This window comes from Juglans microcarpa x Juglans regia, chromosome 6S, assembly GCF_004785595.1.
Source record: "Juglans microcarpa x Juglans regia isolate MS1-56 chromosome 6S, Jm3101_v1.0, whole genome shotgun sequence".
Classification (NCBI taxonomy): domain Eukaryota; kingdom Viridiplantae; phylum Streptophyta; class Magnoliopsida; order Fagales; family Juglandaceae; genus Juglans; species Juglans microcarpa x Juglans regia.
The window spans coordinates 21,021,566-21,044,301 of record NC_054605.1 but is presented as its reverse complement, the minus strand read 5'-3'; the positions used below and the strand labels follow the sequence as shown (position 1 = coordinate 21,044,301).

Sequence of the window (22,736 nt, the reverse complement as noted above, 5' to 3'; positions counted from 1 at the left end):
ATAATGAAAAAATATTAAATAATAGTGAATAATATGTAAAAAATAATAATAAAATAATGAATAATAATGAGATATTGAAGGATTCTTAGTATCAAACTAGGACTTTTCAAGCAACATTCAATATTATTCTCCAATCAGTACTCTAGCAAGAAAATATATAATATATTAAGAGTTTACACCTTTCTATTTTCCCACAAAAAAAATAAAAAATAAAATAAAAAATTGACCTATCTGTATTGGTGAAGTGGCATGCTCAGAAAGAGTAAAAATATCCATCCATCTCATGAGATTGTAAAATATAGTTGATGGTATTTCAATTCAATTATTGGTACTCGGCAGCAATCTTGCTGTCTTTTTTCTCTAATCCTGTCTGGAAGCTGCTTCTTCACCCATGCACAGCTCAAATTGACTTTCCCGGCCCTGATCTCTCTAATCTCCGACGTACGTATACATGATGCTAAACTTGTAGTACGTACTAGAAAGATATATACTTTCATTTGTGCAATACATGCAATCACTTTCCAGCTTAAGTAACACATGAGAAGCATTTTTAACCAAAGAGAATAAAGACCGCAACTCTTCCTGTCATTGATCCTGATGTTCATGGCTTGCCTTTCTGAAAGCAAATGATCAGAAAACTGCTCAAACAGAATGTAACATCGGCGACAAAAATTCAGTCAAAGTTTGGCCTTGTTGATCAATTTACTGCCTTGTGTAGTACTGATCACATTCAACTCAATGAATAAAATGTAAGGAAGATGTACATGAGTCGTGATTTGTATTATTAATTATAGAATAATGCTACTTTGCTCTTTCATTTTACTTTCTTATTTTGACCGCTCATATATTTAATTTTTTTATTTTTTTTTTACTTACTGATTAAGAAAATGACTATTAATGTATTGATAATTTTTTAGAAAGAAAAAATTAAAGATATTAAAAAAAATCTAAAAAATAAAAAATTTGAGTTTTGCTTAAACAACACACGTCCCGCGATCATTTTTTAAAGTTAAAAAGTTAAGATGAGATCAGATGAAATGAGTTAAGATTAAAGTTAAAAAGTTAAATAAAATATTATTAGAATATATTTTTTAATATTATTTTTGTTTTGAGATTTGAAAAAGTTGAATTATTTATTTTATTTTGTATGAAAATTTAAGAAAGTTGTAATGATGAGATGAGATGAGATTGTTTTAAATGAAAGTTGAAAATTGAATAAAATATTGTTAGAATATTATTTTTTAATACTATTATTATTTTAAAATTTGAAAAAGTTGTAATGATGAGATGAGATGAGATAAGATGAAACTGAAACACTTTTACTATCCAAACGGGTCGTAAATATAAGAAATTATGAATCTGCTTGTCAAATGCCGATGGTCGTCCGAAGAAAATTAAAAAAAAAATTCACACTCAGTACTTAATTCAGCATAATTATTTAGCAAAGTATTGTTGTTAATAATCAGTAATTTGGACAAATAAAGGGACGTGAATATATATATATGTATATATATATATATATCTGAGAACTCTCTCTAGAAAACTCACTAGAAAAAACCGATCAGGGGGTGGAAGCTTTAGCTCTTTCACCCCTCCCTCATTCCTTCTCCTTCCTCTCAGTCTAGTCCTTTTATCTGTTTTCTATTATTATTATTTTTATTCTTTTTACATGCCAAATAAGGGAGGAGTGTCGTTCGAAGCCTTTTCGGTGGTCGGAGGACGCCACGCGCCCCACAAGGGGATTCAGAGGCTACCGATCTATCAGCCCACCAAACATGGCGTCCAAAGGAGCGGCATGTATCCTTCACGCGCCAATTGAAGTTCGCGCTTGCGTGGCCGCCACGTGCCTCCGTGTTGGTTTTTTTGGTGCCACCCACGGCGTCACTAGATCCAGCGCCTTTGGCTCCTCCACGATCGTCTACCCGGTTTCTTCTTCAACTGGCGCGTGTCCTGCACACGCTCCTGCAGCCTCTTTGTGCTGTGTTTTTTCCTTTTTGCAGTGTTATCTTAGTGTTTATAATTTTGTCTATCTATTTGTGTTAATTAAGAAAAGAAATAGGTTATTGAACTTATGTCCATAGTATGAAACCCCTCCTCTTTTGGAAGATGGGGTAGCTATCTCCTCCTCCTCCTCTGGAGGATGGGGGATTGGATACAGATTTGGATACCCTTCCCTCTTTTGGAGGTGAGGGTTGGTTTTTTATCTATGTTTTATACAGAGATTGATATTCTCTTATGAGAGTTTCTAGAAGTTAAGACAATGTCCGTCGCAAAGAAATTTGTGTACGGAGAGGCATACAACATATGTGTAGTTTGGCTTGTATTCGGAATTTTTCTCTGTATTGACTAATCACAATTATAACTTCATTCATGGATGAAATGGAGTTTATTTTCTATCAATATATATATATAGATATATCGATCTGAATTAATATACTTCCATTAGATGTGCATGCATGCGCTTATGATCTGCTTTTCATACTTAAGTCGCAAACTTTGAGGTGCAAAAAAGTATAATATATATGAAGAGGTGTATCAAAGACAATATATATTTCTTCCTCTTTCCCAGAAATTAAACGTGCATGCAGGATGTCCTCCCAGATGATAGCCATCGAAAGTTCTGTCCCCCCATCGAAAGTTCTGTCCCCAAAAGCAAATTTCTATATTTGGCTTAGTGTTTCCGCAACTCGTACAGCTGATTCTTTAGAGCATTGAAGTAATTATTCTTGGCTCCCGAGTTATCTTCAACAACTCTTGCTGAAACCTCTCCATTGCAGGCGGCGGCAACCATATTGGTACCACAACCCCGTCCTCACCTTTGCTGTTTTTGAACCTTGCATAGAAGCTAACATATGGTATGGCGCCGCTAGGACCCCCGTAGACTGGTTTTCCCCACCCGAAATCAATTCCTTCAAACCCAACGCGTGTTGTATCAGCAACAAGATAGTTTCCAGCTGTTATATAACGAGGACGACCTTTCGTCACCATTAGACCTGCCACTGATCTTATGTACTCCTCACTCATTTCGGACTTCGTCTTTTTCACCAACTCTAGTGCATATCCTAATGGATTATTGCACAGTAATTCAGCCTTGGTGAGTGCAGTTGGGAAGGCAAATGCGTTGCCGTAATACCCATTAGGCACTTGCACTTGCAGCCCTTGTTTACCACGCGCATTGATCATGCAGGATAGACGAACATCCTCATTCGGGTCGAAAGCAAGGGCAATCGTACGGCATCTCCATAAGCAGGCGCTGAGTATCTCGAAGGTGGATGAGCTTGCCCAAAGGCGTGGTGGAAGATGCTTCCGTAATGATCCCATCTCTTTGGGGCCAAAAAAGAAAGACTTGTGGACCATATTAATGCCGTTCTCCTCCTGCAACGTCGGTGTTGTGCTGTTGTTGTCTATGGTCTTATCTCCCTCCTCGTATTCATGATGTATGCATGTCACCCGTGGTGGATCTCGAGCATTAAAGATCTCTCTTTGCCACATGGGTTGCTGCGATGGTGCACATGCACCACTTGTCATCTCTGCAACGGCTCTTAGGAGCTGGACCAACCCAAGAGAATCACTGATGGTGTGGTTTAGTCGGACTGCAAAGACGAACCCCCCACATCTTAAACGGGTCACCTGCATCATGTTTTTTAGGACAATTTAGGCAACCAAGACTTTTTGCAATATCAAAGACTTTAATCTATGAACAGCAATCAAACTATTGATTTAAAGTATAAAACTTATACAAAACTACTTATATATATACACCTGAATGAGTAGCAAAGGACATCCGAGGATAGCGTTGGATCCAGGCACATCATGCAAAAACTCTTCAATATACGGACATGGTGGTCGAATTGTGTCACCGAGCTGCGCGAGTGTGACGTCGGCGTCACCTTCAACGAACAAGATCCCTTCTCCAGTGCAATCCACCATAAGTTTCCGGTTGTGTCCTTCTTTAAGTCTACCAGCAAAAGGGTAGTAATACACCAGCGCTTTAGCCAGAGCTTCTCTAATCACCTTCGCGGGGTCGTCTTTTTTTTGTACCATCAATATCGATGGATTGTAATTGGAGTAAAACATTATGAAAGGAAGCTGAAAACGGAGGCCTGCCTGATCATCTATGTCTGAGAGTTGCTTTAATTCATTAGGTGTTGGCTCCGAAGGCACAACTAACACTGGCTCCCGACGCCTCACTGAGAACACTACAGAGGAATGAGTTGGTGCCATAATACTCGTGCTAGCCACTTCCAACAAGCTGTAAAACAAACACAAAATATAAAATATAAGAACACAAGCGGAAGAAACATTATGGATATGCAGTACGCTTGATTTGGAACGGTATTATATTTAGATATAAATTCTTCAAAATATAAATAATTAAATCCACCTCGATCTTTTCAAATGTATGAATAAAATATTAACAGGCGCAACAGAAACTAGACTTATTGCTTCTTCCCTTGATACACACAAATCATGATAGGCTTGCCATGATTTATAAGCGTCCTTCCTGTGGAATGATGACCACAAAGACTATTGCCAAGCTCGGGACCGACGGGACCACTTCCCGGTCATTATTGCCAAGCTTCTAGCTATCTGCTTCACCACCGAGGTTTTACATTAATATCAGAAAGGGGGTGGCCCAACATATTCCAGCCGGAGAAGTGAGACCTTTCATCCTCGTTCAAGAACATGCATGTAAAGGTCGTGTCCAACATTTTTCACGTGTGTGATGTGTAAGTATGGTAAGCTAGAGCAATGAGGGCCGCGTCTTTCATTACAAACCTACGAGAAGATCTTTTTTCTCGCATGATTCACGTAGGCTTGTTATAAAGACAACTCGTGCCTGTTAAGTCAATCCACAATACTGAATTGACTCGGATTCTATTGGACGATATAACATACCTAGTATTGCGTACATGCGATGAAGAGCGTACCATCAAAACCGTAGTCACATAGTTTAAGCAGAGCCAAATTGCATTGATCACCAGCCAAATTGCATCACTATTAATATTAATCCGTGGGTATATTATAGCTAAATATACATGTGTATCATGGGTAATTAATGCTAAATTTAGTTATGAATTGTGTAAATGACGCACACACTTTTTTTAAAAAAAGTGGATTCATTGTTAAAAAATTAGTTTTTTCATGTCTTGTATTTACTCACTTTTTTTCAAAAAATAATACACATTATATAACTTGCAAATATTATTTCTATGAAAAATTCTATACACCATACCATCATCTCACTACGTATGATGTGACATATTTATCACCATTGAATGATCATTTATTGCATGCTTCTTTATCATTTAATGATGATAAATATGCAACATCTTAATTAGTATGATGAAAATAGAATAAGAGTGTGGTGTATAATATTACTCATTGATGATCATATCGATTATTATTAATGTGTGAATGAAACTCAGTGAAGGCAGATTCACTTGAAAGTTAGACTTTACAACATATTTATTAATGCTTCCGGTGGCTAGAATATAGTGTCGACATGATCGAGACCGACTGGCCGACCACTTCCGGTCATTATTGAAAAGCTTCTAGGTGCTTCACCCACTATTTTTAATTTCGTACCGTACCGGCCCAATGGCCGGTACAAGTATCATATATGTTTCGTACCGGTTTAAATACTGGCCGATATTTCAGCCTTTAATTTTTTTTTCAAACTACAAGCTTATTTTTTGACCTCCAATTTAGACTAGACTATTTATAATTTATATATATGTATTTATATATAATTTATTCATATATAGACAATTATTTAAGAATATAATTTATAGATATATTTATATATATAATTTATTTATATATGAATTATCCCGAAATGATATACGAAATGATACCGATATTAAAATATTTTTAATATCTTGATCAGTATACCATCCGATACGATATTCAAAACATTTGCTTCACCACCGTGGTCTTACATTAATATCGAAAAGGGATGGCCCAACATATTCCGGTCGGAGAAGTGAGACTTTTCATCCTCGTTCAAGAACATGTAAAGGTCGTGTCCAACATTTTTCACGTGTGTGATGTGTAAGTATAGCAAGCTAGAGCAATATTGAGGGCCGCGTCTTTCATTACAAACCTACGAGAGATCTTTTTTTCTCGCATGATACACGTAGGCGTGGTTATAAAGACAACTCATGCCTGTTAAATATCCAATCGGCCTCCATACTGAATTGACTCGGATTCTATTGGGGTTAAGGTACCTCAACTATTGTTATTATATATTTCGAGATATTATTAAATATTTTATTTTTAAATATCACTCAAACAAAATATTTTTTAATTTTAAATCTTTAATTTTTTTCATCTAATCATTACAATTTTTACAATTTTTTCTAACTCTTAAATAAAACACAAAAATAAATACTAATTTTTTAAATTTTAAAATAAAAATTATATTAAAAAAATTATATTCAAATAATTTTAACTTTATAATATTTTTATTTAAATTTTTTCTTATTATTTTCTAAAATTTAATAAAAAATTTTAACTCAAATCATTTCACTACTATTCACATATATATTGATTAAGATATTTTAAGTATCCAAAGAATACTTCGACTAGGTAAAGTTTTTAAACATATTTGAAAATAATTTTCCCTTATAAACATTTTCTGACTTATTGATCGAGTATTTTTTTTGTTTTTCTATCTAATCATTTATCTCTTTTTTTTGTTTTTCTATCTAATCATTTATCTCAATTTTATGATTAAAAAATAGCACAAAAAAAGCTTTGACGAAACCTAATACAAATTAAATACGTGATTTTATGCAAAGACATGTTTTATTCTATTTATCACTGTTTTTTAAAAAAAAGATGGAGGTCAAGCCTCATTATTATTCATCCTCATAAAAGGCTGAGGAGAAGCCGTGGTAGCAAATAAAGAACCTATACCTCTCAGAAAAGACCCACAAAACCAAGAGACATCAAGAAATAACAATAACAGACCTCTACACATGACACCTTGCAAATGAATAAAAGAACAACCCCCCTTATCCAAGCGAAAGTGACCTCTGCGATGTCTAGGAAGCTCAGAACTATGCTTCCAAACCTTGCAGACCCCTGAAGCACCCAGACAAGCAAAGTTATCTGCCAAAAAATTACATTCCCTCTAAATATATATGCCAAAAGCGAAAAAGAGCCCATCCAACAGTTTAAGTAATTCCTCCAAGTACCAGAAGCCACATCTCTTCTTTCTTAACCACTCTATCACCAACATAGAATCTATCTCAATCTCGACATTTTACAAACCCAAAAATCGCATTATTCGTAGACCTTCAAGCAAACCCATAAATTTTGCAACATTATTTGACCGAATATCAGTAAATATTGAAAAATCAACAAGCAAATCTCCTCTATGATCACGGATCGCTCCTCCCGCACCTGAAGACCCTGGGTTCCCTAAAGAGCTTTCATCAACATTGAGTTTAAACCAATCCATAGGAAGAGGAGACCATTTGACTATATGAGTAGGTTTTTGTTTTTGAACCTTAATAAGCAAATTTAATAACTTCAAAATATCCTCATCTCGGTGGCTTAAACCTAAAGACTTATTTATTTTTTCACCTGCAATCGCCAACCAGTATTTGATAGAACTCCAAACTGCTTGTACCGATTCTTGCTCCCCCTCCATCCTTGCCTTACATCAATGCCACCAAACTCTCCAAGTGATTATGGCAAGAAGAATTCCAATCAATTGTCCACTATAAGAATTGTTTTTAGCTCGCCTGTACCAAGATTCAATCTTTTGTTTCCAGGTTCGTCCTTCCAGCAGAGGCATTCCCAACTGATTTGAACAAATACACCACACCTGCTCACAAAATTCTCCAATGCAAGGATATGATTTTGATCCTTATAACCCCCGAAGTACAACAATCACATTTAGATACTAGGTTAATACCCGTTCTCCTTGCGATCATCAATTGGTAAACATCCATGCAAAGCCTTCAACATAACTATCAAAATTTTTCTCTGCAACGAAGAATGCCACACCCAATTCATCCATGGAATTTTAGGATAACGAATCCATATACACTTCCATGCACTACGGGTTGAAAAATTCCCTTGAGAATTCGGTAACCAAATAAGCATATCTTTCCCTGGTTTAATTTTCCTCAACTCATCCATGATCTGATCAGACTTTTCTACTCCCACCAAACGATCAAGTACCTTAAAATTCCATCCATTTTCTGTTTCCCATTCAAACAACAATAAATCCGATAACTCACTAACAGGATGATGTTCATTAATCGGACCATCACTAAGCCACTTGTCTTGCCAGAATGACAATTTTCCTTCCCTCACCCTCCATTTTGAATTTCGAGAAACAGTAGGAAAGTTACTCAAAAGCATTTTTCAGAACTTGAATCCCTTCTTAGTATCAACCATAATAATATGCTTTTGACCAACATATTTTGCAAGAAAAAAGTTAGACAAGGTCGATTTCCCTTGGATGAGGTTCCAAGTCAGTTTAATATGTAAAGTTGCTTGCACTTCCTGCAAATTCCAAAGACCCACACCACCCTCTAACACCGACCTACAAAAGTCATCCCAAGCACGCCATTTTTTCTTTGGCTTTCCATCACGCACATCTCAGAAAAAGGTACTCATATATCTCTTCAATCTATCAATAACAACCTTAGGAGTTTGTAAAATCGAAAAACAATGAATAGGGATGCTTTGCAAAACATGCTTTAATAATAATAACCGAGCACCACTAGATAGAAGACGAGTCTTACACCCCTCTAATCAATCCCTTACTTTATTGATCAACCATTCAAAATGCACAGCAAGTAGTCTTCCAGATACTATAGGAACACCCAAATAATTGAAAGGAAGACTACCCTCACTAAAACCAGTTAGCCAAAGTAACATGCGACGCCGAGAGGAGGTAATGTTCTTCGAAAAACATATAGAAGATTTTCGCTTGTTAACCACCTGACCCGACCATTTTTCATATTGCTTCAACACCTTCGAAACATTCCTTAACGATGCCTTTCCATCATTCACAAAAATTATTATATCATCCGCATAAAGAAGATGAGAAATAATAGGAGCCCTCGAGGATGATAAAATGGAGTAAGCTTTCCCAAACCCACCTGCCTTTTAAGCATTCTACATAAAACTTCCTCCACTAGAATAAATAAATAAAGGGAGAACGTATCACATGATTCACAAAAAACATATCAAAAATATTTATTGGGTTTAAATTTTATTTTTATTTTAAATATCATGAGAAACCATTATAAAATACGTCTAAAACTTATTTCAACTTTTCTTGAAAACTCTTTTCACCCTAGCGCAATATTATATGCAAATATAATTCATCTCAAAAAAATAGTTTTCGCCAAATCACAGCTCGTATCAAATTTCATGATTTAAAAAAACAAAGACTAAAAACTACTTTAGCAAAAGCTAAAATTAAAGAATCGAAACTTTTCTCTCGAACAACAATTAATTAACTGATCCCACCATATTTAAATATCAATAAAAATATATTTAAAATTTTAATAATAATAAAAATGTCTTCTAAAGGTTTCACAAAAATCATAATTTCAAAGATATTAAGAAAAATCATGGAAATAAGCTCACACTCATGTGGTTTGAACACTACAACAAAATTGACTTTTAGGAATGAAATTATTTAAGGAAGAAATAAATTTCATCCCTAAAAGTCATTTTTTGGGATAAAAGTTAAATTTTGTCTCAAAAAATTGATGACTTTATAAAACCGTTCGAACAGTATTTTCTATGACGAATTAAAGCGTCTCAAATTTTTTTTTTCATTCGAATAGAAAAAAATACTTTCGAACAGAAAAATCTTGATGGGAAAGTAATTCATTATGCTGAGGAAAGTTCAAAACCGTTTAAACGGTAATTATTTTTGTTCGAACAGAAAATATTTGGTGGCAAAACCAGGCGGGAAGGTTTCTAAACCGTTCGAACATAATATATTCAGTTCGAACATATTCAAGCACCACATTTATACATTCGAACGTATAATATTAATCTCAGTACGTAACTCAAAATATAAAAAATATATATATCATATATACAACTTCATTAATTAATTTTATGTAATTAATTTAAAAATATTTTAAGGATTTCTTTTAAGTTAAATAAGATTTTTAGTTAAATAAATATTATCAGTCATACACCATATAATAGAAATTAATAATTACTCTAGAAAAGATAAAATATTTAATTTACAACTAAAGCAAATTATCAAAACACCATATATATTGTCCATAACTAAAATAAAAAAAATATAAATAAAAAATAGAAACTACTGTGATGCGATTTCTTTGCACACATCCTCCAAATGCAAGAATATTAACAAAGAAGATTAACAAAGAGAGATGCAACTCCAAATGCAAGAATAACAAAGACAAATGCTTATACAACAATTCAGGTCTCTAAGCAATTAATTTTCGTTAGAAGTGTTTTTGCATAATGAACAATAATATATCATGTACTGATAATTTTATTAGTATTCTTAGTATTTTATTTATTTAGTTCTGACTTATTAGATTAGTTTTATTTATATTGAACAATTTGTATTGTATTTTTGAAATATAAATATCTATTTGGTTTTAAATTAGTATTGTCTATGAAAATAATAATCATTCGAACTTTTATCAAACGTTCGAACATATATAAATCAGACATAACCGTTCGAACATCACATGTTAGAGTTCGAACGGTAAAAAAGTTGTGCGCTTTTCGAACGCGTTCGAACTAGCAATTCACTATTTACGTTCGATCATCAATTTACTTGTTCGAACGTTTCTCCCTGTGTATTTGGTCGAACGGACTAGTATCAATCGATCGGCCATGAAGTACCCGTTTGAACAGTCCCTCTTTGTTCAAACGTTATTTACACCGTTTGAACGACTTTTCAAAACGAATTTAAATCGTCCTAGAAAAAAAAATCGTTCATACGCGATTGAATGGTCCAGCTTAATTTCGTTCCAAAAGATATTTTTTGGAATGAATTTGTGATTTTCATCCCAAAATACCTTTTGGGACAGATTTATTGGGACGACCTTGAAACATTTTTTTTTGTTCCAAAATATTTTTTGGGATGAAATGGGATGAAACTTTTTATTCTAAAAGACCTTATTTGTTGTAGTGGAATAAATAAAAAGTCTTAAGTTCAAGTTTTCGTGAACGTATAGTACACAATTTTCAACAAAATAATTAAATTGGTCATCGATTAGTGCTTATATACATTGAAAGAAGCTAGCTTTCGCATGGTTTGATAAATAAAAAGTACTAACATTGAAGTTTTCGAACACAAATTGATAAGGAAGTACTGAGAAATACTATCATCACATCTATTTTCACAAAATCTCATAAAGATTTTAGAAAATTTCAACAAAATACTCGGTTGAAACAAGGTATGTATTGGCTTAGTTTAGATGCTAAGAATATCTCAGATGATCTAAGTTTATCTGTAAATAGTAATGAGTTAAGATGTTTAAGTAGTTTTTGTGGATTATTATACTGAAATGTGTTTGGATGTATTTAAGTAGATTTATATATGTTTAACTTTTTTATACAAAATTAAAAAAGTAGTGAGTCTCATCAATAATTGATTTATTATTGTAGTGATGGAATAATTATTTTATTTATATATATTCCAAATAAAAGTCCTATCAATGGGCAATGTTGAGTTAAGATGGAGTCTATATATATATATATATATATATATATATATATATATCCATATGAAACTATCTCAGATGATCAAAGATAGTCTTACCGTCCAAACGCATTACTATGGTGGTTTGACAAATAAAAAGTCTTCAAGTTTGCACATATATATATATATCCATATGAAACTATCTCAGATGATCTAAGATATTCTTACCGTCCAAACGCATTACTATGGTGTTTTGACAAATAAAAAGTCTTCAAGTTTGCAATGAAAAGCTAGTGATTGCCCGTATTACTATCATCACACCCACGCGGAAAATATCAACTGGTCATCCTCATCTCCCTTAATTGTCTTTAAAATTGTTCTACGAAAAAAAGAAAAAAGAATAAGACAAATGATCCGGAAAGAATAATCATTATCTTAACAGCTAGTGAGAAGTGTTTTAAATTACGGAAAATATCAACTAAGCTGATGCATAACATCAAACTACGTTAAATTTTAAATTTATTTTTATAAAATTTATCTATAACTAAATCATTTCTCTTTGTGAGAAGTGTTTGGCAGACCTAAACTAAACGTCTGCGCAAGCCCAACCCAAAATGTAAGGATGCCAACAAGTACAAGTGGAGTGACTGGAGTCGGGGCTCCATGGTTCGGTTATGAAGTTGGCTGTGGGTAGGCTACGAAACCAGCATCGTGGGTCATGGGAAGAAGTTGTTGGTTAATGCAGAAACAAGTCACGTGTATTGTGGATATAGTAGTTCCTGTCATGCTGGGCGTGTGTTCGTACTTGGTAGTTATGCTGATAAGGTGTTTGTTTCTTGCTCTATTTAATATAAAAAGGATTAGGAGCGAAGGATGTTTATGAATAAAACTGCGTGTTCTGTATCTATTGCATATAAAAAGGTTTTGATTTAAACTTTGAACTATGTGTGAGGGAGGGCCCATCTTGGAAGGGCCTGAGCCCAAGAAGGCCGAGCTATGGAACCCCAGGCCGAAGGGAGGAAGTTAGAGACCCCGACCTAGAGGATCAGGCACCGAGCATGTGGCCCATCCCAGAAGGGCTCGAGCCCAAGAATGCCGAGTTATGGAATTCCAGGCCCAAGGGAGAAAGTTGGAGACCTTGGGCCAGATGAACAGGTAACGAGCACGAACCAACCCAAGATGGCCTACCGACACCAAGCTTAGAGGTGCCAAGGAGAACGTCTCAGGGATCGGCAAATTTTCGAGCCCTATCACAAAGCGCCGGGCAGGACGCCCAATTGCACACGGACGACAACACGTGACCTGTCACAGTTTCGACAGACCAAGGCACGATCGCGATCAATGCCTGTGTCACGAGACCCGACACGCAACTGCACACCCCACATATGAAGGACGGCTCGCCCGTGATCTGACACATTGTCATGACAGATAGGTGGTTGTAGAACAGACCTAGCACGACTGACACGGCACGACCTACTGCTAGGCCGCAGACTGACACAATGGGACAACAAGAAAATGAGTGATGGCAGGTCTGACACCTGACAAACCACGATCTCCCTCGACAGCAAAACTTGGGTCAAGTATAAATAAAGGAGATCTCTTCTACGGGAGTCTCACACACACACACACACTCTGTCTGATAACCCTGTGGTTCTTCTGTATTCTTGAGATTTCTTCATTGAACTATCTACTGACTTAGGCATCGGAATAACCCCAGGTATCACCGGAGCCTCTTCTTCCTCCTTGTTGCAAGCGACGTGGAACTTAGACATCGCAATACTGCTTGGACTACGAAACACGACATCAACACTATGTATTATGTATATATGTACAGTTGTCCAGGTTACATCATGGGATCTAGATTGTATGAAAAATGGTTAAAAACAGTTCGATTCAGCAGCTTGCTTTGATCAAATTAATTTACACCACCTTCAGAATCTTTAGCAGCCACAATTTCATTTCCTTGAGGATTACCATCCAAAAGGTCCTTGGGAATTCTAATCTCTAGGTGTACATCGTTATCCACATAAGCCTCTATCTTCCTCCAATCCGCAGCATCTTCTGGCAGCTCAAGCCTCCGAACGAACCCATATTCCCACCAATGCCCACTTCTCCAGTCCTGTATCTTGGACTCCTTTTGCTGCCTCCACTGCCCACTAATTTCAACAACCTTCCCTTTATCAACGAAGACTTGAACATTATTCCCACTTCCTGTTTGAACACAAATATAATTGGTGTTGTGTCACTGCACTTTATGTAACCATCGTTAATGTAGTTTATGAAGGTTTTGATAAACCTATGGAGTTTTGGCCTTATCCCCAACTCATAGAGTCATATGGATAGAAAACTATCTTCTCTTTTTTGAACCGGAACCCAGAATTACATCCAAATTCTAGATATTAGGGTCCCCTTTTACCAGAAGTTTACCTTAGGATTAAGGAATAATTGCCTCTACTCCCTTAGGTCTATATCTTGCAGTCTGATAATTTCCTAGTACTTGATGTCTGCTTGGTTCATGAACGTTAAGTTTAGAAATTAAATACCAAAATCAAATGAAACTGAACCGTGACTTGGGTCTCTTACCTGGTAGATCTGCTTTAAGTACGTAATCTTTATCGCTCTGAAACCAATCAACAGTGCTTTGACCAGAGCTCCGAAGACTCGATAACAAGATATCAGACTCAAACTCCCATAGAGGGAAAGCATCTGAAGGATCAAAGAATTTTCCGAACAAGAGTGGACTGAAAAATGACCCTTCGTCGAAAACCTTGTGCACCGTTGGACAACCCTGGGAGAGGAAGCTCTTGAAGACGTCTTCCCCTAGTGAGATACGCCATTTCTGTGGACTTTGATCACCTCTATGAACGTCAAGCTGTTTGCGACTCGCCATTGAAGATTAGAAGAGTAAAGTTGGAGAATTTAGCATGGAAAGAGTGTTGGGTTTGTTCACTTTTAGTGCGGGCGAAGCCTTTAGAAAAAGGCATAAATTCCATACTGTAAAGCGAATAGGAATACTTCTTTATAGAGATTGCTAAGCCTTTTTTTTTTAATTTCTCAGTGACATAGAGATTGGGGAGGTTTAGATAGTAATTTAAGATAAAAATATTGAGTTTAAAATAAAAATTTAAAGTTGAATAAAATATTATTTTTTTAATAATATTATTATTTTAAATTATAAAAAAATTAAATTAAATTTTATATTTTATTTAAAAAATTATAAAAATTAAATAAGATGAAAAGAATTTAAAATATTATTTATATATAATACCACGTGGCAAGCCGCAAGTTATTTTTTCGGGCATGGAGGATGTGGCGGATGGAATATGTATTAATCAAGCCCATTGATAGTCGCTCATGCCAGACTCAGAATCCTCAGCATCGAGCTTAGCTGTCCGTACTTCACATTGATTACGTTTAATTATTAAATTTATTTTAACTCATCTTAATTTATCATTATAATTTTTTTAAATTTTAATATAAAATATAATAAATAATTTATTTTTTTAAAATTTAAAATAATAATAATTTTAAAAAATAATATTTTATTACCTTACCTCAATTCCATTCAATTTAACAAAACGCGACACTTTCAAACAGATTTTTCAAATTCTTGGATAACTGGTGTGGAAAGTTTTTATTTTTATTTTTTGACAAGTATGTTAAAAAACAGATTTAATAGAGGGTCAACAGGTAGAATCAACGTGAGATCGAGGAGCCAGATGCTCTCATATCGAGTCAATACTGTACCCTTTTAAGGATTTGGATGGTTTTGTTTAAGCTTTGAATTTTCAAAGATGGAAGAGTATATTTAAATTTCCTGTGGCCTTGGCTAAACTCATAAGATATGAGTCCACTTGACCAAGTCGTTCATGTTTCTTTGCAAATTAAGGTTTGGTTTAAATAATAAGATGATATGAGATTGTTTTAGATAAAATTTAAAAGTTAATAAAATATTATTAGAGTGTTATTTTTTAATATTATTATTATTTTAATATTTGAAAAAATTGAATTGTAATACATTTTGTGTAAAAATTTAAAAAAATTATAATGATGAGATGAGATTAGATAAGAAAGAAACAATCTAACTTGTGCCCGTTTAAAACTGCAAGGTCGGCATCTTGTTGTAGCTGGGAGGGTCGGCTGGGTTCAACAATTAATTCCTATGTTCCTCTTCCTTCTCTATCTTCATCCTCTCAAACATGACATGCAATTTTCAATAGAAAGAAAGAAATAGAAGTGAGGAAATATTTATATGTAAGGTTCATTTGCTGGATCTGATGACTGGGTGATTAATTAATTCTCTCATGGTACGCATTCTAGACTGTGAAATTAATTCATGAGATTAATTTATAGCAAACAATCTTGAGCATAAACTCATCTTTTAAGGATTTGACAGTCGCTAGGAACGACGGCTCAAAAGTGAGGCAAGTAGGAAATATCCCTTAAACATTTCAACCTTGCTTGGGAACAAACTCATATTTCCCAACAAGAGCCCCACCAAAGCAACCCCAATGCTAGCAGCCATGGCGTTGAAATACGCAGGATATAACTTGCTTTGAAATATGGCACACGAGGTTGTTGACAAGATGAAGGAGATGCCACACAAGGCAAAAGACGAGGCAAAGGAGATTGCACACAAGGTAGGAGAGGTTATCCAAGCTTCTATTGACGAAGTTCACGACATTGGCGTCGATGGAAACGATGTTCAAGGCGTTGAGGGGTGAGGGATTTGATGAGAGAGAGACGAGGGTGAAGGAGGGATGTGGGTTTCAAGGGAGGTGAGGGATGTGGGGTTCAGTGCGGTGCGCGTTCCATTCCTAGTCTAATGGGTGGGCTACGTGGTATAATATTATTGGTGGTTGTTCTCAACCCTTTATTAGAACAACCGGTTAGAAGATATTCTCTATTTTTATATATTAACTTGTAAAAATAACATTATTTTATCAAAATATTCTTATTTTACAACATCGATTGTGAAATATGTTTTGAAATGTATTGTGTGGGTATTATCACCAAAGTTTTAAAAATAATATCGTACCGACTGATACGGTCAAAATATATTATACTAGAACAATAATCGGCATGGAAGAGGTGTACATTTCGTATCGGGTCAAATATCGACCAGTTTCCGATGTTTTGACCGGTATTTTAAGAATCATGATATCAGGTGATGGCAATTTTGTAAATAAACTTTTTGACAAAAGATTTCTTTAAAGATGATATCACGATTAGGCTCACAAAATGGAGGATTTACTTTTTTATTTTTTCAAATTACATTCACATTTCAAAATCTATATGGGTCATAAAATTTAAAAATTAAAATACTATATGGGTCATTAAAAAAACGCTGGATTGGTAGTTGTAACTTGATATTTGATTGAATTGATTCTATTGATGTGAACTGTCAGACAAATTTTAATTTGGTAGTTGATTGAATTGATTATATTAAAATTATTGATAACTTGTATTGAAAAGTATTATTAAGCTCTTTCTTATATTTTTGTTATTTTGAAATAATTTATTTATATATAGACTATTCTAAAACAATATCAGTATTGAAATATTGCATTCCAATGTTTCAACCGAATCAGTATTCAAAACAATGATCATTACTCATAAAATTTATCGACTCCTGTCAAAGAAGCTTTATGCATTGCAAATTTGCAACGCCATGGCGTGGTACTAGCATCTGCAGGACTACTCCCTGATCATGACCCACGCCATCCCTATTTTATATAGGATTATGAACAAGCCCCTCTATTCAAAATGGATGCAGATTTCCCATCGAAATGTAATTACTGGATTTGGTGCATGTAGCAACTAGAGTCTAGGGATGAAGATGTGGGGAGTAATTTTAGAATAGCTATCCCTGTCAATAGCTTTATTGAACCAACTCGATCGGTTGAAGAATAAAGGGAAAAAGAAATACCAATCTCACTTATATATCCCAACATAGTATAGTCTATTTCAGCCTCCAATCAGGATCTAAAGATGTAAGGCATTGTAGAAGATACAAGTTGCTGGAAAGTCTTTTGTGCTCATGGGCGACCTTGAGAAAGAAATTAGAAATGGTTAGGTTCTTATCAGGCAAGTTTCATTGTTTGAATGAGATGTTTTGAAATAACTATTAAACCTTGTCAAGGTAAGTATTGCATGCACTATCATATTGGTTGAAACTTATCAACCAAAGCATCTAACTTAAAGATTTTATGGTGTATTAATAGTTTTGCTGGCTACATTTTCATTTTTCTGTGAGGCCAACAAATTATAGAAGCAATCATTGTATATGTATTACAATCATTCTCATCACAGACTATCAAATTTTCTATTGGGATCGCGACCACTAACTTGTGCTTCAACTTTTCGGTTTCTAAAGTGCAAAATCAAGAATAAGTCATGGATCAAATAACACAGTGGCATCATTAGAAAACAAAGAAAGGGTACCTATGATCACATTCAGCATCATTCATGAACTAAAATTTTCAAGTCTTAACAACAACCAACAAATTAATATCTTAAAACAAAACAAAGAAGCCATACCAGTGATCATATCATTCCTATCCTTAGCCTCTCTAGGTGTCAGAGCAAAAACTCGTGCAGGCACAGTAGTACGTTGGATGTTGCCTCGCGCTGTCCCTTATATCCTGGGTGGTGGTGGCCTGTTGCTGTCCAATTGCAACAGGCAGTCCCTGAGATAGTAACCAGGTTTGCCACAACAGAAGCATAGTCATGCCTCCTTCCTGCACTCTCCGACATGTACTCGGTTGCAAGTTCTACACTGATATACTTGTTGGGTGCCCTGAAGTAGCCTCTTACCCGAACTACTACCTTCATTCCTCTTTTTCCACGATCCCTGATCCATGCCCTTATGATACCTAGATAAAGTAGTCATCTTCCTCTGATCATGCAATGCAGCGCTCATTTAAAGGCTTCATTCAAAAACTGTGGTCTTATTCACCAACTCTGAAAAGTTTCAAATTTGGAAGCTCACTACTCGTTCATAAAGTTTTTCATTCAGTCCATGTTCAAACGTACGCGCCTTCTTCTCCTCATTAGAGATCAGGTACACAGCAAAACGTGAATAGTACTTGTGAATTTCTTGTAATACAAAGGCACAAAGATCTCCAGTGTATGAATAGTACTTGTGAATTTCTTGTAATACAAAGTCAATCTCACTTTCAAAATGGTAAGATACGCCTAAATGCTGGATTGCATCAATCAATTCCAGCTTTTGTGATGGTTTATCGGCGGGAGCCATCAGAATTCTCTGCACTTCTTCTTTCAGCTTTTGGACTTGCTCCAAATTCTATAAGTTTCCTACAAAAGCAAATGAATTTTGTGTTTCAAATTAAGATTATTTGTGTTACCAACAATATTACTTTAAGGTTGTGTTTAGATGTTAAAGTGAATTGAGATGATAAAATATTATTAAAATATTATTTTTTAATATTATTATTATTTTAAAATTTGAGAAAATTGAATTGTTTATTATATTTTATATTGAAATTTAAAAAAATTGTAATAATAAATTGAGATAAATTATAATTTCAAACGAAGCCTAAGACTCTGGCATTTGAATACAAAATTGAGAAATAATAAGGAAGTTATTCTATATAACTTCTATACATATATATATACCATAGAGTTGTTAGCAAAAGATAGGAAACGATCTCCCCATATGCTAGGACGATAATTTGTTGTTGGACGATTTACCACAGAATTTGAATTATGGGATTGAGCAGAAATTGCTGAAACTGGAAGAGACATTATTCTGGGAAGTTAAGAGCAGATGGTGCAATTGGCCGGGGTGAATGAAAAATGTTATGGACATGGTGCGTACTTACAGCGGAATTCAGCAAAGGCAGCAGCATTATTTTTGTAAGGAAAAACACGTGGCTAATCACGAATTGTAACGTGTTCAACCTTCGTACGTAATACACTTTTTCCCCTTTTCTTTATTTATTAGTTGAATTAATCTCATGTACATTTGAACGACTTCATTTTGTTGTTGTATTCAAGGCTTCAAGAATGCAATTTTTCCCACGCCAATTAGAATAGACTCTACGGTACCATATTTAGGAAGATATTAATAATCTTCATCATAAATATGATGCATCCCCCAATTTAACAAATTACTTCATGAACGAAAATGGGGTGCATGCCAATTACTAAAGTGATGGTTTTCAGTTTTTATTTTCATATTAAATCTGTTTATAGAATGGAATAATATTTCTTGTAACACCTCGCTTCTCCATGGTTAAGAACGGCATCGTTTTTAGAAATTTGGGATGCCAGAATGTTACCACTGAATTTTACTTAAAAACTTTTTTTTTTTTTTTTTTAATATGAAGAAAGTGTCAAGTACAAAAATATTCCATATAATAAATAAAATCGTTCAACATACTGTCATAAAAGAGTGCAAGCAAAATCACTTTTTAATTTCTTCTTTTTTTAGATTGGCGAATACTAATCTTTTCTTTTCTGATGACAACAGCATCCGAATTCTATTCTTTCAATTACTAAGCCAGATATATAATAGAGAGCGAGTAAAAACCCAAACCAAAATCACCTCAGTTCAACTCAATGATGGGAGTTTCCCACAAATCCAGTTTGCACAGGACCCCAGCATTACCCATTAACCCCTTCATTTCCATTGAATAACAAGATCCGAAACAGGCTGACAACCATATAACCAATCGAACAGCAAAAACAAGGGTTTAAAAATTAACGGCCACCAGATTAAAACCATTACAACAAAATGTAAAAAATATAAACATTGAAAAATAAAACAATGTTAGAATTGAACTCTGCATCGACAATGCCATGAAATATCAATAAACGGGTAAGAATAAAATTGAGCTCAGAAATCGTTCTATAACAAGTGGAAGAACATTATATTCACATTCGCTACGGACTGAGACGCTAAAAACTACCACCGACTCCTACGACTCCACCGTTACCTTGTAACCAGAACCTAACATAAACTTAAAAATCATAATCCCAATAGTAAAAAATAAAAAAAGGGAACTAAACAAGATACCCAACACGTGGGAGACCGAAAATCACAGCTCACTTCAATCTAAGAGTCATCGTCTCCACCCGAGGCCTTTGAGGTTCCAGTCTTCTTTGGCAGGAGAAGGTTGTGGATGTTCGGCATCACACCACCATTGGCAATCGTCACATCTCCAAGAAGCTTGCTCAACTCCTCGTCATTCCGGACTGCCAGCTGTATGTGTCGTGGAACAATCCTAGTCTTCTTGTTGTCTCGGGCCGCATTTCCAGCCAGCTCAAGAACCTGAAAAGGCACGGAAATGGGAACAATTAAGAACTAATTCGAAAACCTAATTATGCAAAATGAGCAAAATTCAAAACCCTAGAACCTAGGGAAACCAGGAGGAGTGGATTTCCGAACGACTCAGATTAATTCAGCGCCTATGCATAATCTCCACGACCATAAAATTAATGTAAATCTTACCAAAAGAAAGAAAATACACAACTTTTAGAGTTATTCGAAACCCTAGAACTGAGAGGAGCAAGTAGATCCATCTCCATGAAAACGCAGAATTATGAGGGAGTTCAACATAAATTCCGTACATATACACAAATATGTGAATTTACACCAAATTGGAACTCATCTAGTAATTCAAAATGCTAGATCCAACGAGTGGGTAAATACATACGCATAAATACAACGCCGTGCACAGAATTAGAAACCCTGGGGAAATAGAAATGGTGAAAAGAGCATTATTGTCACCTCAGCGGCAAGGTATTCGAGGACGGCGGCGAGGTATACAGGCGCGCCGGCTCCAACACGCTCGGCGTACTTGCCGGCTTTCAGGAATCGGGCGATACGACCGACCGGAAACTGGAGCCCGGCCTTGCTGCTCCGAGACTGGGCCTTCTTGGAGGCGCCTGATCCGAGAGTTTTGCCCCGACCTGCCATCGAATTGAAGGACTTAGGAAATGGAAAGTCTCGGGAAGAGGGAGAAAATAATGGAGGGAAAGTTGGGCTAGAGGGGGAGAGAATAAAGTCGAAGAATGTAGCGACGGTGCTTAGATATATATAATAGATGGGAGATAGAATTGGACGAATGGGGTTGAAGTACGCGGATCGAGATGTATCACCGTTGGATTAGAATGCAGAGAGACGGTAGAGATTTTGGAAACCACAGGATAGGATTTCACCGCTTTGCGTTGGTTCGGACTTTGGAGGGAATCGAATCGAAGTCAAATAGCTTTCATTTACATAAGTACCCTCGTACCATCTCTGTAATTACGTGGTGAATTTTGTTTCCCAAGTTCCCATACAGTTCTAATAAAAGCACTGCAATTACTTTTTTATCCTATTTTTTAAAATATATTATTAAAATTTATTTTTTCTATTTTACATATTAATTTTTACATTACGTCATATATTATATTATTTATTTTTTCTTTATATCATTAAATATTATATTTTTTAATATTTTTATTTTTTTTAAATATTATATTCTCTACACAGCAAATATTTAAAATATTTCTCTTTACATCACATATTTTGATATTTACAATATTTCTTTATATATAACGTAATATTTTAAATTACTTAAAAAGAAAGTAAAACGATAAAAAAATATATTTTTATTATTAACAATATCAAAAATTCTGTATACATAAAAGTTAAAGGGACTATAAAGAGAGTGCTAGAGAGTAAATGAGAGATAATAGAGTGAAGCATGTGGAGAAGTGATAAAAAGATTAAAATGAAAATAAGAAAAATAAAAAAAAAAAAGATGAAATGAGAAAGAAATAAATAAAAAAAAATATTTTGAGCAATGAATAGCTATCTCTATATGTAGATGATTTATTGTAGTTAAATATAAAATAAAAATAGAATAGATAATTTAATAGAAAGAATTTTTAGTTATCTTTCTTTAAATTTTAAAGAAAAGTATATTTTATAATAGCGATTGAGAGGGCTCTAAGAAATGAGACGTGTTACGTGTTACAAAGGGATTTTATCCGTAGTTCACAGGGTTCTGTAGGCTGTGGTTGCTATTAAAAATGTGTAACGAGAGATACAAGT

At 34.8% G+C, this 22,736-nt stretch overlaps 3 protein-coding genes across 4 annotated transcripts; all 3 read right to left on the bottom strand.

Annotated features, from left to right (window-relative positions):
- Positions 1-2,535: 2,535 nt before the first annotated feature.
- Positions 2,536-4,773, bottom strand: LOC121237460 (methanol O-anthraniloyltransferase-like). The gene is made up of 3 exons (XM_041134195.1): positions 4,385-4,773; positions 3,763-4,252; positions 2,536-3,630 (listed from the first exon to the last, which is right to left on the bottom strand). Exons 2-3 carry the CDS (start codon positions 4,222-4,224, stop codon positions 2,704-2,706), a joined length of 1,389 nt encoding a protein of 462 aa, XP_040990129.1. The 5' UTR covers positions 4,225-4,252; positions 4,385-4,773; the 3' UTR covers positions 2,536-2,703.
- An 8,691-nt stretch (positions 4,774-13,464) lies between these two features.
- On the bottom strand, positions 13,465-14,626 carry LOC121237458 (21.7 kDa class VI heat shock protein-like). 2 transcript variants are annotated; one of them, XR_005934921.1, is made up of 3 exons: positions 14,255-14,391; positions 14,099-14,175; positions 13,746-13,882 (listed from the first exon to the last, which is right to left on the bottom strand). XR_005934921.1 is itself a non-coding variant. In XM_041134193.1 (2 exons), exons 1-2 carry the CDS (start codon positions 14,559-14,561, stop codon positions 13,587-13,589), a joined length of 603 nt encoding a protein of 200 aa, XP_040990127.1. In that variant the 5' UTR covers positions 14,562-14,626; the 3' UTR covers positions 13,465-13,586. The 2 variants fall into 2 exon arrangements, 1 of the variants encoding a protein (XP_040990127.1); XM_041134193.1 differs by lacking the exon at positions 14,099-14,175 and having other exon boundaries at positions 13,465-13,882; positions 14,255-14,626.
- Positions 14,627-20,525: 5,899 nt separating this feature from the next.
- On the bottom strand, positions 20,526-21,770 carry LOC121237457 (probable histone H2A.1). The gene is made up of 2 exons (XM_041134192.1): positions 21,426-21,770; positions 20,526-20,966 (listed from the first exon to the last, which is right to left on the bottom strand). Exons 1-2 carry the CDS (start codon positions 21,612-21,614, stop codon positions 20,751-20,753), a joined length of 405 nt encoding a protein of 134 aa, XP_040990126.1. The 5' UTR covers positions 21,615-21,770; the 3' UTR covers positions 20,526-20,750.
- Between the last annotated feature and the right edge of the window lie 966 nt (positions 21,771-22,736).